At 35.1% G+C, this 17,636-nt stretch overlaps 1 protein-coding gene across 5 annotated transcripts; it reads left to right on the forward strand.

The window, feature by feature from the left end:
• The first annotated feature begins 9,033 nt into the window (after positions 1-9,033).
• LOC120081516 (2,4-dichlorophenol 6-monooxygenase) lies at positions 9,034-17,228 on the forward strand. Of its 5 annotated transcripts, XM_039036469.1 has the most exons (12): positions 9,034-9,211; positions 9,311-9,603; positions 9,786-9,868; positions 9,957-10,092; positions 11,828-12,318; positions 12,398-12,445; positions 12,661-12,835; positions 13,999-14,111; positions 14,605-14,701; positions 14,836-15,055; positions 15,668-15,809; positions 16,635-17,228. In XM_039036469.1, exons 2-12 carry the CDS (start codon positions 9,399-9,401, stop codon positions 17,028-17,030), a joined length of 2,106 nt encoding a protein of 701 aa, XP_038892397.1. In that variant the 5' UTR covers positions 9,034-9,211; positions 9,311-9,398; the 3' UTR covers positions 17,031-17,228. The 5 variants fall into 5 exon arrangements, with proteins under 5 accessions (XP_038892397.1, XP_038892396.1, XP_038892400.1 ...); XM_039036468.1 differs by having other exon boundaries at positions 9,035-9,603; XM_039036471.1 differs by lacking the exon at positions 9,034-9,211 and having other exon boundaries at positions 9,549-9,603; positions 9,944-10,092.
• Positions 17,229-17,636: the final 408 nt, after the last annotated feature.

Here is a 17,636-nt window from a genome sequence, read left to right on the forward strand (position 1 = left end):
CACTGTCTCAGGCATCGTATATTGATAAAATGTTTATCAAATATTCGATGCATAGCTCCAAGAGGGGCCTTTTTCCTTTCAGGCACGGAGTTACATTGTCTAAGGAATAGTGTCCTAAGACACCTCAAGAGGTTGAGGAAATGAGACGGGTCCCTATACATCAGCCGTGGGCAGTTTGATGTATGTGATATTATGTACCAAACCTAACATCTGCTATGTAGTAAGGATAGTCCGTAGATATTAGTCTAATCCAGGATATGGTCACTGGACAGCCGTCAAAATATCCTCAAGTATCTATGGAGAGGGACTACATGCTTGTGTATGGTTCTAAGGATTTGATCCTTACAAGATACACGAACTTTAATTTTCAGATTTATAAGGATTCCTAGAAATCCACTTCAGGATCAGTGTTCACTCTTAATGGAGGAGTTGTAGTACAGCGAAGTACTAAGCAGGGGTGCATTATGGACTCCACCATGGAGGCCAAATATGTAGTGACTTGTGAAGCTACTAAGGAGGCCGTTTGGCTCAGGAAATTTCTGACCGATCTGGAAGTTGTTCCAAACATGTCAAAGTTAATCACACTTTATTGTGATAATAGTGGTGATGTGGCGAAGTCCCATGAGCCTAGAAGTCATAAGCGTGGCAAGCACATTGGGCGAAAATACCATATCATCTGAGAGATTGTGCATCGAAGGGATATGATTATCACGAAGATAGCTTTGGAGCACAATGTTGTCGATCCGTTTACGAAGGCCCTTACGACTACAGTGTTTGAGGGTCACCTACAGAGTATGGGTTTATAGGACAGACCATGGCTGGACTAGGACAAGTGAGAGATCTTGTACTGGGCGTATTGTGCCCTAGTTTATTGTTTTTGTGTACTTGTAATTTGATTATCTTGTACACCCCATTAGCTTTAGGACAAGTGGGAGATTGTTGTGGTTGATGCCATAAATCTCGTAGGGTTCTATAGTTTATAAACCTTGTATGAACTAACATTTCTGTGATTAATAATATTTGATATTTTATTCATTTTTTCTATGAAATATATGATATTTTAGTTGCATTAATCACAAACCAATAAACTAACATCCACGGTTATCGTTGTAACATAAATATGTATGTTGAGACATACAGATGGATCATGTTTAAGTGATAACCTAAATGGTCTGTAGTATATGGATAAGGCTAGGTACCTTATCTTGGTGACACTACGAGTATGACCCACTTTGTAGGTGTTCAAGTGCTACAAATGATATGATCCTGATCATTCATGTATTAGAAATGTGAGCGGGGATATTCTATACAAAGGAGTTCATATAAGACTGAACCATGAAATATTTAGTCTCGTTATATAACGTCGTTCATAATAGAGACTTTCATTTCACTAGGATGACCATAGATAACATGACCTTAATCCTGAGTGAGTTGTGAACTCCTGCCTATGAGGGCTGTCCTTTGATTTGTATAGGTGAGAGTGGCCAGATTGCCGACAAAACAAGCCTACCATTTTGGGGATTCATCTGATTGGGGAACTGGGAACTCAGCTACACAAGACAGAATTCACTCTTGCCTATGAGGGCAGTCCTTTGATTTGTATGGGTGAGAATGGCCAGATCACCGACTCAAGATGGAATTCACTCTTTCCCCGAAGCAGGGATAAGTAGATAAATTGCTACTTTAAGGGCTGATTTTGAGTCTTGAACAATGTGGCATCACACCCTCTCTTGGCCAGAGAGGGGTTTACTCATAGTGGGAGTATGATCTATTGTTCATTAGAGGGATCAGTGGTACTTAAGAAGTTAGATGTAACTACAGGGGAAAAATAGTAAATTAGCCTAGATGTACTTACGAGAAATTTATGAAGGGTCATCGTACTTTTGATTGGTTATATCCAGTGGACACAAAAATATATCTGTAGTGAGAAGAGTGCAGCTGTCAGTCTTTAGTGGAGTGTCCGACAGTTAACGGATGGTGGATAAAGTAATTAAAGAGTTTAATTATTTATTCATGTATCATTGGAGCTTCAAGCTACAAATCCATAAGATCCTCTTGGTAGCTCAAAGGATTTAGTTGAGAATCAGTTTTTCGGTTAATTTAAAATGAGGGAATTTAATTATATATGATATAATTCAATTAATTCAATTATATATGATAAAATTGACATAATGTATATGATACATTATAGTTTAATTGGAGGAAAAAATATTTGAATATGATTCAAATATATTTTCTATGAATAAGATTTATAGTTGTTAAATTTAATATAAATATGATTTATATTAAATGCTATAAAATACAGAAAAAGAACTATGGTTTATATATTGTATATGATGCAATATTGAAACTATAAGTTATAAATATAATATGATAAGTTGGTTATCATATTTATTTATATTATTAATTATTTGATAAGTAATTCCCTTTTTCTCTCTAACCACCTTAGTGGGAAGTTAAGCAGTTTTTATAGCAAAATGAAATAAAATAAAATTTGATTTTATTATTCCTTAGATGAGTGTTACACGATTGAAGTCTTCTACACGATTTCCTTGAGAGGTTATACGATCAACTTAGAAAGTCTATGCGATAGACTTGATCGCCTACACGATTGAATGAAACTCTATGCGATAGACTGTTGTCTTCCTTAATCATCTTCCTCCTCCAACTCCTAAACACCCTCCTAACCAAAATAGCCAGCGCCCACCGCTCTTAGGTTCTCACACCGAGAATATCAAGGTAACTAAGTGGTAGTGTCCTCTTTTGGTTCGTGAGTTGCATTGCTGTTTGCTGCCGTTTGGAGTGTTCGTGCTTAATCGAGGCCATAAAATTTGATCGCAGTATCAAATATTATATTCCAAGATTGAAAAGTTTGTTTCAGTTCATAAATGGACCAATTAAGTTTACAAACCTTTTGCTCTTGACTTTGAGTTATGAATTCCTCTTGTTGCTGCATAAAGATGGTCTTCTCAAGATTACCATTCAGAAAGGCAGTCTTAATGTCCATTTGTTAGATATCATAGTCATAAAATATGAAAATGGACAAGAGCACCCGAATAGACTTTAACATGGAAACAGGTGAGAAAGTCTCCTCATAGTCAACTCCCTCCACCTGGGTATAACCCTTTGCCACTAGTCTAGCCTTAAAGGTTTGCACCTTACCATTTGCACCCATTTTCCTGTTGTAGATCTATTTGCAACCTATAAATTTTACCCCATCAGGTTGATCTATAAGATCCTGGACTGAATTGAAGTACATGGACTTTATTTTGAGATCCATGACTTTGATCCATTCACCTTTGTCCACATCTTTTATTGCTTGTTTATAGAACAATGGATCCTCAACGTCGCCACCAGCCATGACGATTAGGGTTTCTGTTAAACCTATATAACAAATAGGTGGGTTTGCAACCCTCCCATTATGTCAAGGCTTCCTCAACTATTGGGTTAGATGTGACCTACCAGATGAACCAACATCAACAACTCTTGTTGATAAACTTGGCTCTTCAACAGCTCTGGTTGAAGGTTCAATAGTTTTGTTAGAAAACTTATTCAATTCTATCTTACTGCATGGTTTGTGCTCCTTGATGTGGTTCTCTTCTAAAAATGTGGCATTTGTCAACACAAACACTTTATTATCTTTAGGATCGTAGAAGTAACCATCTCTTATTCTTTTGGGGTAGCCTACAAATAGGCATAATTATGGAATGACTCTCTAACTTTGCATAACAAATTCAACACCATTTTTGTAAATAAACGCTTTATTCACAATGAAATTAAGATTGTAGTTCTATTCCAATAAGCACTTTACAGAAATCAATTTCCTTTTTAAATTAAATTAGGAATTACATAAACATTCTCTAATAAAAGAAAAGATTTTTGTAAACAAAGATGAAGTCCTCCCATTGCCACAGCTAAGACAAGGTGCCAAGTTCCAACCCGCATTGTCATCTCACCAGTCTCCAGCTTTCACCAAGAACTAATTCCCTGAAATGAAAAATAAACATGGTTAGTGACACCTGAATCAATTATCCAAGAAGAATCATCATTCTTCACTAAACAAGTTTCCAGCACGAGGAAATCATATTTACCTTTGTTTGGCCTTCTTCTTTTATTTCAAATACTTGGAACAATTCCTTTTCTAGTGTCCCTCATGGTTGCAATGGAAACATATTCCCTTTACGGCATTGGCTTTCTTGCCCTTTTGGGCAACAGCATGGTTAGCTTTCCCCTGACCTCTCTTCTTCTTCTCCCACTTTTTGGTGTAGCAAGAAAAAGGTGCAGACGTAGTTCAAGAGATCTAATATCTATAAAACTTCTTGGAGGACGAGGAAACATTTATCTCACCATTTTTTCCCTTGATGTCAAGGACTAATAAGTCTGCAGCTCATTGAGCAGGGTTGCTATGGAACTAGAGGAATCTTTTAAGTAAAGTTTCCAAAATGAAACTAACCTGAATGGCTTCGTCGATGATAGACCAGTTCATCTTTGCCACTTTAAAGTGGACCATCATGTTCAAAACATATTCAGAAACAGATGTCCCTTCTTTCGTCCGGACATTGAAGATATATTTCAAAGCGTCATGGCGGAGTTGTGTGGACGGTTGTCCAAACATTCCCCTCAAGGACTAACAAATCTCATGTGTTGTGAGCATCAGATCATACTTCTTGGCCAAAACTTCATATAACTAGCCAAGATATACGCTCGAGCCTTTTCATTTGCCTTACCATTGCTCATATGCCTTCTGAACATTTTGGGCTGCATTAGTAGTTGGGACTTGAGGACACTCCTGATAACTTGTAGAAATACAAGTTATTTATGCTGTCTTATCTAGATATTGTGGCCAAAAGAGAGGAATATGCGTTGATTATATGAAAATTAGCTCAGAAATACAATAATTATGAATTAACGCAATTACACACACTAACATCGTCGAGATGGTAGAAGAGGATATTTATACTCTGTTTTGCAAGAAACCAAGTCATCGCTTGCGATCAAGGCTCAACTCGATCTACACGCCCGCAACACAGCACGAACACTTCGCGCTCGTCCTCAATGATCTCCTCGATCACGATCTCCTTCGCAACACGAACTCCTCCACAACACCACGAACGAACTCCTCCAAAGCACCACGAACAGCCTCCAGAAAACCTCGACGATGTCGAGTTGAGTCTGACACCACCAACAAAGCGACCTTGGTATTCTCGGTGTGAGAATCCAGAGGGTGGGCTCTGTTCGAACTTGGTGTGAGGCAGACGAACGGAGGAAAGATAGGTTGTGTACAGACTGGGCAAGTGGGAGAAGTCGGAGACCTATCGTATAGGTCGATGCCCAATCGTTTAGATAAAACTATGCGATCGTCTAGCAAAAGCTATGCGATCGTTTAGATCTGCAGAATCTACACGATCGTTTACCTTGGGTCAGCGATTGTCTTGCAAAGCTATGCGATTGTTTGGTAAACACTGCATGATCGTTTAGCTAGCACCTGTACGATTGTTTAGCTCGCCCAGCCATCGTTTAGTAAATCTGTATTTACTTGACGACTTCCGTGAGTTTCTTTTCACCGGAGAGAAAACTCAAAATTCTTTTAAAACTTTTGTGAAAAACTTCTTTTTTCAAAAAAAAAAAAAAAAGAAACCAATTTCCTTTTAAACTCACCGTTACCATGATCAATAACCACCCATTACTTTTGGTTATTTAAAAGAAAAAAAATATTAATTATCTAATAATTAATATTATTATAAATACAAATGATAACCAACTTATCATACTAATTATTAAACCTATAGTTTTAATATTTCATCTCATAAAATGTATAAACCATAATTCTTTTTCTATTCCACGGTACTTAATGTAAATCTCATTTACATCAATCCTCCACTAGATGTATCTCATACATCATATCGATTATATCATATATAATCAAAATACCTCTTGTCAATTTGAACATTTCAAATCAACACCAAGAACTGATCCTTCAACATGAATCCAAGCTACCAAGGGGACCTCATGGACCTATAGATCTGAAGCTCCAACGGTACATGAATAACTGCTAAACTCTTTAGTCACAAGATCCACTATCCGTTAACTTCCAGACACTCTACTAAAGATCGACAGCTGAACTCTCCTCACTACAAATATATTATGTGTCCATCTTAACCAATCAGCAGTGCGACAACCCTTCACAGATCGCTCGTAAGTACAGCTGGCCAATAACCGTTATGCCCCTGTAGTTACATCTGTCTCCTTAAGTACCACTGATCCCTCTAATGAACATAAGTCATAGTCCTACTATAACTGAGTCTTCTCTTCCAAAGAGAAGCTGTGGCCACATAGTTCAAGCCCCAGAATCAGCCCTTAAGGAGCAATCTCTTTACTTATCCCTGCTTCGGAAAAGGAGTGAATTTCATATTGTGGATTGAGTTCCCAGCTCCTAGATTAGAAAAGTCCCCAAAAGGTAGGCATGTTAGGTTGGCAATCTGGCCACTCTCACCCATACTAATCAACGGATCGCCTCAAAGGCAGGAGTTCACAAAACACTCAGGATTAAGGTTCGTGTCACCTATGGTCATTTAGGTGAGATGCAAGTCTCTAGTATCAACGGCGTTATATACAGAGTCTAGTAATCTCGTGGTCCAGGTCTTATACAAACTCTTTGTATAGGACGCCCCTGCTCCACGTCTCCATACGAATGGTCAAGATCAACCATCTGTAGTAGTTTATAATACTTGCAAACCTCTACAAAGCGGGTCGTATCCGTAGTGTCACCAGGATCAGGTATTCCACCTTAATCTTTATACTACAGACCGATTTAGGTTATCACTTAAGGCATGATCCACTTGTATATCACATATACATGTTTAAGTTCACATAAGATAACCAAGGAGCATTGTTTATTGGATATGATTAAATGCCAGAATTAAATAACACTTATTTTATTCATTGAATAATGTATATCTTTAAAAAACAACGAGACTCTGGGAGAATTAGGACACTAATCCCAACAGTGAGAGGAATCAACCTATGGAAAGAGTAAGAATTTGAGGAATAGTCCCAAGGCATCTTTGAGTTGTATTTATTTAATTTATTTTCTTGTAATTCTCTTTTTTCTTTCTTTACCCGTTGAACGTCATATTAGAGCTATGATTCTTGTTTTAATAAAGTTCATTATTTTATCATTTATCATGAGCTAAATTCTCAAAGGGGTTCAGTTATGTGAATACTTTAGAGTTCTATTGCTTGAGCAATGCTTATGTTTCATACCTCTTTGACTTTTGCATTTTCTTTGTTAAGTTTAGGGATAAATATTGTTAAGTTGGAACTGATCACTTAATTTAGCAATCTAGTATAGTTCTAATGCTGAGAAGGTTAGGATATAAACTGATGTCACAAAGGAATACGAAACTAGAGCCTAGGAATAAGAGGGTCAGTTGCTTTAGGAATAAGAGACACCGTAGGATAAAGAATCTAAGCTTGAATTAATCTAAGATTCAGATACCTATGGGAATGTTTAGTAGTAACTACTTAGACCTCCTAAAGGAACTGGACATTAGACCGAATAGGAGTAGTTTTTGATTCATACATATTTCACTATCTTGGTATGATGCAACCGCATCATTTACATCATAGAGCCCGAAAGGATGGAACATAACTGTATCACTGTTCAACATTCTACTTTACTACTTTTACCACCATTAAACCTCAAAATCACTAATTTACTGGTTACCTTTTGGTTTGCATCGAAAAACTCTTTCTTATAAAGATTGAATTGCATAAATAATCTCGTGAGATTCGTCTATTAGAATACTTCAAGATTTATTATTTCATTAACAATGTATGCTTGTATTTAGATCATATTTATTCTCATTTTATCATTCATATACATTTGATCGATCAAAAGACCTTTCTAATTTTGGGGAAGATGAAGCATAACTAGGTTTTAAATTTGAAAATTGATGGACACTTATTCCAACAATTAGTATGTTAGGTGATTTTAATTACCGTGTATTTCAGAATATTTCTTAATAAGTATTAACATCTTTTTTTTTTCATACCCACACACGTAAGTTCAAGAATAGTGTATTTTTTGAAAGTAATAACAAAAATAGGGTATATAGGAAAGAAATTACAAAAGTAAGGTGGAGGGAAAAAGTATTGACAAAAATAGGGTAGCAAAATCGTGTACCCGGTATACGATTTTTATTTGGTCCACGAGCTCCATATTTTTATTATTTTTTTATTGCTTTTTTATTTAAGTGGATACAAAGAGAACAGATCTATTTGAATTTCACGGTAAAACAAATCTATGTGAAAAAAAATAGATTTAGCCTTCATTCGTGGCTAGAAATTTGATTCAATTTTTATTTTACCATATGCCTTTAAAAATTTTAATTTTACAGTAAAAAAGAAAACATAAGTTGGGGAAAATATGAAAAAAAAAAATAGATTTAAACTTAATTCGTGGCTAGAAATTTGATTCAATTTTTATGAATTTGTAAAAGATTCTCCAAAAATGCAAAAAAAGAAGTTGGGGAAAATGTGAAAAAATAGATTTAATTAAAAATTTGATTCAATTTTTATTTTACCGTAGGTCTTTCATAATTTGAATTTCACAGTAAAATTCTTCGAAAATACAAAATAATAATAATAATAATAATAATAAAACTAAAAAATAAAAGAAGAAATAGGAGTTGGGAGAAAAATGTGAAAAAAAAATATTAGAATTAATTTGTGGCTAGAAATTTAATTCAATTTTTATTTTACTATATACCTTTAAAAACTTAAATTTCACAGTAAAAAATTCTCCAAAAATACAAAAAAAAACATTAAAAAAAATAAAAGAAGAAGATAAAAGTTATGAAAAATGTGAAAAAAAATAGATTTAACCTTAATTCATTGAAAAAAAAAAATAGCATTAATTCGTGTGGCTGGCCTTAGCCTTAAATGGGTACACAATTTATGTGCTGACTTAAAAATCGTGGACAAAATCGTGGATCCCGTTACCTATTTCACAACCTTATTTTTGTAAATAGTTTCAAATTCCACGAACAATGAACCAACAATTTTCTAATAATTAAATAAATAAATAAACAATAAGGGAACCCACGCCACATCTCTCTCCATCGCACTGCCGCAAGCCGTCCACCCTCGCGCCGCCGTCATTCTGCCGCCACCTCCGAGGAGCCTCTGTTCGTCGCCTCCGAGCGCCTCTGTTCGTCGCCTCCGAGCGCCTCTCTTCTTTTATTTCATTCTTCAACGATTTCTCTCCACTATTACTGTTTAAGTAATCCTCGAATATTGGACTAATTAGGTGGTCGAAGCCAAAATGTGGAACAAATTAAGAAAAATCACATTAAAACAAATTAAGTGATCTTCTGAGCTTCTTCTCGATCAGAGCCATGGGGTTTTTGGGTTTTTTCAGGAGGTTTAATGGCCTTCAGAAATTTGATGCAACCCTTAGAGCAATACCAGTTGGGTACGTTCAGAGTAGATGCTTATCAAATTCCAAGCTTTTCCATGGCGGCAAAGAAACAATGGTTCCGGTTTTAATTGTTGGCGCAGGACCTGTTGGTCTCGTCCTTGCTATTCTTCTCACTAAATTAGGTATATATTGTCATTTTGCTCTTAATTTTCTCGACCATGGAAAATTGGGATTTTTATAACTTGAAACAGAACATGAAACTTTCAAGTTGGTATTAGAAATGTTATTATATAGATAATTATAATCTTAGTGTTTATGCTAATTCCTTTCATTTTGGGGAATATGCATTTTTCCCCTCCTGTAGGGGTTAAATGTGCAGTTGTGGAGAAGAACAGAAGTTTTTCTAAACATCCGCAAGCTCACTTCATAAATAACAGATCCATGGAGGTTGATTGAATTTCTCTTAATGAAGATGCCATTCCAATGACTGAGTTAAACATTCAAAGTAATGTGTTTATACAGAATTGATTGATAGGTATTTCGCAAATTGGATGGACTAGCAGAGGAGATACAATTACATCAACCACCTGTCGAGTCATGGAGAAAGTTCATATATTGTACTTCACTGAATGGTACAATTCTCGGATCTGTAGACCATATGCAACCACAAGGTACAATTTTATCCATGCTCTGGTTTTCTAGTTTTATGTACTTCAAGATGGGTTCACGATTTTTTTAGTTGATACTGGGATACTTATTTGAGTCAACTTTATTGCTCAATCACTAATTTCATTGCTATTTATAGTCTGATACTTTGTACAGAAGATACTAGTAAGGCATTCTATTCAGAAATTTATAGTTAGTTTGCTTGCTAGTTCGGCTTTATAATGATCATTGTGGATATAGTAAAAGTAAATGATTGTTCCTGCCTCATTGCAAATGAATTCTTTAAGGATTGGCAGAGGAGAAAAAGGTTTTGTAATCAAGTTGGCCTGTGCGCTAAAGGCTTCAGCTGTTGTTCGACTCATTGGATTTAGGTTTGTCTCTTTAGTGCTAACTTCTCATCATAAATATCAAGTTTAGATGTATGGTTCTTTGTTCTTTTAGAGGGATTTCTCTCTCCTTTTGGTGGGATTGGTTTTTATATGCCTTGTTTTCTTTCATTTTTATCTCAATGAAAGTCATCGGTGGTAGGTTCTATGCTGCTAGAAGTATCAGGCAAGGATCCCCTTTTCTCCTCCTTATATGTGATACCTTTCCTATTGCCTTGGTAGGCTTCTCCCTAAAGGTGCTCATATAGGCTTTCATACTGCCGTTTGTAATTTCATTTTATCAATGAAACCAGTTTGATCATTTCTAATTAAAAAAAATCGTTTCTCATAAGAAAAAAAAGAAGCGGGAAGGAGTGATCTCTCAATATAATAAACTATCTGCAAGTTGTTGATGACACTGGGACTCCCTGTTTCGGATGGTTAACATTTTCAATTAGGCGTTTGGTTTAAGTTCCAATCTTTGCTAAACCATGATTGGTGGAAAAACTTTGAAGATTCTATAGTCCAAAAGGAGAATGACCCATTCTTTTACAGTAGATTTATCCTAAACCAGCAAAATTTGCCTAATTTGCCCTCTCATTTTACATGAGTTCTTCCCATGCCTTTGACTGTGGCTCACGCTTTGGAAATTAACGAGGGGTTTTTGTGGAAGGAACAGTCATGTGGTTCAAAATAGGAAAGAAGATACTTTTGATTGTGGCACATACTATTAGAAGCCTCTTATTTACTACGAATAGCAGAAATTCTTTCAGAAAGGAGAAATACTTCGGATTTGGTTTATTAGAGTCTTTCTGGAGGTCCATTGGCTAAAAAGTAAGGCAAGTATTTTCTAATCTTTTGTCTGTTTCGGGAAAATTTTACTTCTGTCACCTTCTTTTGATAAAAGCTTCATATTCCTTTGAATAACTGTTGTCTAACTCTCTTTGTGCTAATGGAAAGAGTCCTTCCGTAAGTTATCTGGCTTGGTTAGTGTGTGTGTGTGTGTGTGTGTTTTTCCCTTTTTTTTTTAAGAGGCTTGGTTAGTGTTTGCCTTCCCTCTGTTTTGTAATTTCATTTGTTCAATGAAATTTGTTTATTTATTTTAAATAAAAATGGATGAATATTAGAAGATTTAGATTTCAGGAACATCTGGTTTGAGTGATATTAAAAATTGTGGATTTTTGTGCATATAAAAATATTTGGTTTTTAATAGTGTGCTGCCAAGTGCTACCTTCTGGTTTCTCTTTTTAAAGGATATTTAGTCCTTCGGTTTTAGTTTTTTTTTTTTTTTTTTTTTTTTTTAATTGGGGAGGGGGTTTGAAGTTTGTGATAATATTGAATACAATTTTTGTTTTTTCTTAAAAAAAAAAAACAGATTTTGAGCACATCACCAGCCCAGTTTCTGTTGCACATTTCTCCCAGTACAAATTAAACAGGTTACTACTTAAGCAACTTCAAAATCTTGGGTTTCAAGTCTGTACACCGGAAAGCTTGGAAGGCCCCTGTGTAGTAAGAGAAAAGAAAATACTTCTGGGGCATGAGTGTGTTTCTATTGATGCTACTGATGAGACAATAACCATGACTGCATCTTATCTCAAGGAAGGGACACATATTAAGAGGAGGAATATCAGCTGTAATGTCCTTGTTGGTGCAGACGGTGCTGGAAGTTCTGTCCGGAGACTAGTAGGCATAGAAATGAAGGGTGAAAATGACTTACAAAAGCTTGTAAGCGTCCATTTCTTTAGTAGAGAGCTTGGTGAGTATTTGCTAAAAGAGAGGCCTGGTATGCTATATTTCGTCTTTAACACTGAAGCTATTGGGGTTCTTGTTGCTCATGATCTCAAGCAAGGCGAATTTATATTGCAGGTACTGCCATCATCTTGATACAATCTTCTTCATCTGCATTCTGCATCTTACACTTAAGATATTACGTGTTATCTTACAGGTACCATTCTATCCTCCTCAACAAAATATTGGAGATTTCTGCCCTAAGGTAATTTTGTCCACCATCTTGTGTTGAGTATGTTGAAGTTGAAGAAAAAACAGTTTACAGTTGAGTGCTAGCTTTAGAGTGGGATATACAATTCAAGTTATAGTGCATATCCCATTACTTATGATTGAATTATCAAATGATTGACCTGCAAAAATAATATGTATCAATGCCAATCATACATTCTTTCTGTAGTAAATGGATTCAATTTCTTGTAGATGTGTGAGGAGTTAATCTTCAAATTGGTTGGTCAAAACCTTTGTGACATAGATGTGCAAGATGTAAAACCTTGGATTATGCATGCTGAAGTTGCCGAGAAGTTCATATGCTGTCAAAGTCGTGTATTGCTTGCTGGTGATGCTGCTCATCGATTTCCTCCAGCTGGTGGATTTGGTTAGTATTAATTTTTTATACTTTAAAATCATTTGTTAGGATTTATAAATTATAATACTACACATTGTTTTGGCATAGCATTTCTATTGTTAATGTATCTTGGCCAATTTAGAAAAATGGACTGTTCAAGTAAACAGTCATTAATCTTAAAACAAATATACATATGGAAAACTTTATTGTCTGTCTGTTACATGGAATTAGTTTCAATCTCCACATATTAGCTGGGGACAGGAAGCTTGTTCTTCTTAGATTTCAGAAACCAAATTTAAATCAATTGTTTATGAAAAGTTCCAAGATGGAATTGAAGAATCCATGCCATGCTTATAATATTGGTGAATTAAATCCCATAAAATAGGCACACTGATGCATGGAATATGAGTGTTGTACAATACAAGCACACATCATTTTCTTAAAAAATAGACCGACAATTTTGGACATGTCCAAAAATTGTGTTTGAAAATTTTGTTACATAAAGGATTTGGAATTATGTTCTTGTAAATGTAACTTCATCCTTTTTTAAAAAAAGAAAAAAAATTGATTATTACAAAGTAAACTAAAGACCTCCCTAAGAACACAAAGTGAAATAAACTCTCGTCTTTTGAAGAAAAGAGCTTATATCTCAAACATTGTGTGAAATTATGTTCTCGTAAATGTATCTTCTTTCTGAATATTGTTGGATTTTGTAAGGTAAAATCTACTTATTCTCTTCAATTTATTTGTTTATTTATTTATTTACTTCTTAGTTCTTGATGTTAATTTTCTATATCATCTAAAAAAGATTGTCTTCCCTACAAAATATGTTTAAGAGGCGTTCCAAGTGTTTTTCAATGTCTCTCACTGTCACAGATGTCCCGGATGTGTTATGAATTATGTAACATCCAAATGTTCTTGAAATGCGTCTAAGTTATTCTTGTTCAATGCTTAGTACTGACATTATGCTCAGAATAGTGTCCAAGTTACCAAGATTGAAGCAAAATTGGTCAAATCAAAGAGAAGAGAAAGTCAATGCACATATATATATAGATGTATGTATATATGTATTTTCATTTGGTTTTAAAAATGTAATGAAAACAAGAACTTGGAAGTTTTTCGTACACATTATGACAGGTAAAAACTTCCATAAATGTACAATTGTGCCATCATTTGTTGATGTATTCATGCAGGAATGAATACTGGAATTCAAGACGTCCATAATCTTGCCTGGAAATTAGCTGCAGTGCTACAAGATATTGCATCACCTTCAATATTAAATACTTATGAAATGGAAAGGAGGCCGGTAATCTTATAATTTGTTGATGTTCTTACTCTTTCAATAATTGAATTTTGTTGTGTGAGTTGCCTGAGAATGTGATGCACGTTGACACTGCTTGGCTATTACAAATAAGAATGCTAAAGGAAAGACAAAAAAGACCATAAAATATCTTATCGTTTCTCTTTCAATGACCGTAAAATATCTTTTCTTGTCATGACAAATGATTGATTTTCTCAACTAATTTGAGGTAGTTGAGTCACTTTTGGTTAAACGACTGTGGGGATGAAACTTGAGCATAAATGTGGTCCTTTTCACCCCCAACAATTTAGCCATTTTGTTTTGAGAATAGAGTTGAGTGAGTGGTCTGGAGTCTGGAGGGAAATGTGCACATACATTTAAGTCGTGTAGTATTTCTTGTATTCTGTAGGCAGTACCAAGGTGAAGCAGGTCTCGACCTCTTCATTCAGCAACAAATTTTCTAATTGATTCTCGACCTCTTCTGTCACTCCCTTGTCAGATAGCACTATTCAATACGGCCCTTAGTGTTAAGAACTTCAAAGCAGCCATGGAAGTGCCTGCAGCTCTTGGTCTGGATCCAAAGATTGCAAACTCTGGTAAATAGCAGCTTCATCTAGTTTGAATGTCACTCTTTAAAACAATCTCACCTAAAGTTCACCATATTGGTTGTAATTGTAATATCTAAGTCTTTGCAATACAGAGAATGAATTCCTTTTTCCTTAACGTGCAGTGCACCGAGTAGTTAACCATGGCCTTGGTTCTATTTTATCATCCTCACAACAGAGCGCAGTTTTGGATGGAATTTTTAAGATAGGTCGTTTGCAGCTCTCAGATTCATTTCTGAATGATGGAAATCCCGTTGGATCTTCAAGACTCGCAAAACTGAGACAGATATTTGATGAAGGGAAGAGCCTTCAACTTCAGTTCCCTGCGGAGGATCTTGGTTTCAGGTTTAACTTCTATTCAAACTCAATGCATGAGCTAATTTTACTCTTCTTTAGATGTTTTAACTTTCATCCCATCCACTGGTGTTTCTCGACTTAACAACTGGCAATGTTTTAAAAAGCCTTACCGGACACGTGCCTAGGCTCAAGGCACAGGTTTGGCTACTCACCTTGAAAAGGTGAGGCTCACAAAATAAGGCATGCTTGAAGCTTGCGCCTTTTGTGAAGTCTCATAGCTCAAAGCCCTGAGTCTTGGGACTTTTTCATTATTTAAAAAAAAATCTTTACAATTAGGGTTTTTCCTTCTTTAAAATCTTAAAAAATCAAATTTACTAAGCCTAAATGCGAAAAAATTTGTGTTTAGGGTTTTTTTTTCTCACTTCAACTATGCTTTCTCTTCTTTTTTCTTTATGTAGTACTTTTATATATAACGCGCCTCACAAAAAATATTCTGCGCATAAGTCCTAGAAGACTATTGCACTTTATCATGCCTTGAGCTTTAAAAAACACTGGCAACTGGTGTATCAGACTATAAACAAAAGTAAAGCTCTTTCATTGGGGGATCTGGTTTAATGATAGCTTAAACATATTTATCTCAATCTTATCAATGGGATTTAGGTACTCCGAAGGGGCAATAATTCCTGATGATTCTCTCCTTGGTGGTCGAGAAGAACCTACAGGTCGTCGGAGACAGTACGTCCCTTCTGCAGATCCAGGATCAAGGCTGCCTCATATGAATGTGAGGGTTTTGGCCAGTGAGGTATTAGAATTGATCGACTGTTCACTCTGCATATTAAATGGCCACATGAATATAAAAAATAACAATTGGTTTCAAACATCATTTAGTGCACTAAACGATTTCTTTAGGTGTGCTTTTATTGCATTGCAAGACACTTAAGCTGCAGCTAGATAGTTGAGTGATATTTTAAATACCTTTTTTGTCCCTAAATTTTGGGTCTAGTTTCCATTTGGTCCCTAGATTTCAAAATGTTACACATTTAGTCCTTTTTAAGTTTTGAGTTTGATTTCATTTCAGTTCCTAAGTTCCATAATACTACAATTTACCAATTACATTTGTGTTTTATTCAATTTGGTCCCTAGGTTTCAAGATTTACACTTTTAATCTCGATTTTTTTTTTTATTAAATAGTCACTTTTAGTCACTAGCGTTAATGTCTATTAATTAATTTAAAATAATTATGAAGTAAAATTTAAAATTTTATTTTAATAGTGATGAAAAAAGAAGCTTAACTAATTATAATTCTTTTACTTCTTTAAAATTAATTAATACACATTGACAGAAAGTGAGTATTTAATGAAAAATTGAGGTTAAAAGTATAAATCATTCAATTTAAGGATCAAATTGAACTAAAACTCAAATCTTGAGGGTAAGACTGTAACATTTTGAAATCTAAAGACAATTGAAATCGAACTCAAAGCTTAAGAAACCAAACTAAGATCTTTCAATGTGTAACATTTTGAAACTTAGGGACCAAATAGAAACTAGATTCAAAATGTAGGGACCAAAAATGTATTTTCCCAATTTTCATTTAAGTCAACTAAAGACGGGAAATATGTGTGTGCAGGAGATTTTTTCCACGCTCGATCTTGTATCTGGGGATGTAGTCCAATTCCTTCTCATAATAGGTCCGCGACCGGAGTCTTACTGTCTTGCTCACGCTACTCTCAAGGTAGCAGAGGAATTCAAAATTTCTGTTAGGGTATGCATTTTATGGTCTGCTGATACCACCAAGATTCAGTCAAGCAGCAAGGAAGAACTAACACCTTGGAAGAACTACATTGATGTTCAAGAAATTCGGCAATGGTCAACTTCACCGTCATGGTGGGACGTTTGTCAGATGACCGACAAAGGAGCAATCCTAGTCCGGCCTGACGAGCATATTGCTTGGAGGGTGAAGTCAGGTATTTCTGGGGATCCAAACACAGAACTGACGAGAGTTTTTACTACACTTTTGAAGTGATATGTTTGGCTTTACTTTGTTGTGTTTCACAACATGAGTGGTTTTAGAGATTTCACGTAGAAAAGTGCAGTACTTGTAGCCATTGGCATATATTATTGGGAACTTGGGGAACATTGCAGAATGAATTGTATTACTCTTCATAAAGTTTAAAATTGTACCATTTTAACTTTTAAAGTAAAATAAAGATTATTTACCGTACGATTTGTAGACTCTATATTGACGATAATTGATTTAAAGATCCTTCAGAATGATTTTTGCCCAATTTTTTAGAGTTCAAGAATTTTGACATTTTTCTTACATCATCATCAAGCAATTTTATAGAATTTTTTTTTTTTTTTTTTTTTACTGGTAATAGTGATTAGTTGAGATTGTCTCAATTCAAAGGATGAGTAGCAGACTGTCTTGCTCTGAACCTCTGAAGTATTGTTTCAATAAGAATAATGATGGATACATTATTTTTTTTACTAAACTTGGTTGGATATTTTTTATATAAAAAAAAGTTTATAGCAATTCATCAATAAAATTTGTTTATATTTTCAATATGACTAGCTCTTTAGTAAAACTACTTGCTTCGGTGAAACTTAATGGGAACAATTATGCTACATG

This window comes from Benincasa hispida, chromosome 7, assembly GCF_009727055.1.
Source record: "Benincasa hispida cultivar B227 chromosome 7, ASM972705v1, whole genome shotgun sequence".
In the NCBI taxonomy this organism is placed as follows: Eukaryota; Viridiplantae; Streptophyta; class Magnoliopsida; order Cucurbitales; family Cucurbitaceae; genus Benincasa; species Benincasa hispida.

Excerpts from the sequence above, each read along its gene's own strand:
- LOC120081516 (XM_039036469.1), top strand. The coding sequence starts at position 9,399 with ATGGGGTTTTTGGGTTTTTTCAGGAGGTTTAATGGCCTTCAGAAATTT. Across the intron at positions 10,093-11,827 it reads AGACCATATGCAACCACAAG|ATTTTGAGCACATCACCAGC; the intron begins GTACAATTTTAT and ends AAAAAAAAACAG. Across the intron at positions 12,836-13,998 it reads TCCTCCAGCTGGTGGATTTG|GAATGAATACTGGAATTCAA; the intron begins GTTAGTATTAAT and ends GTATTCATGCAG.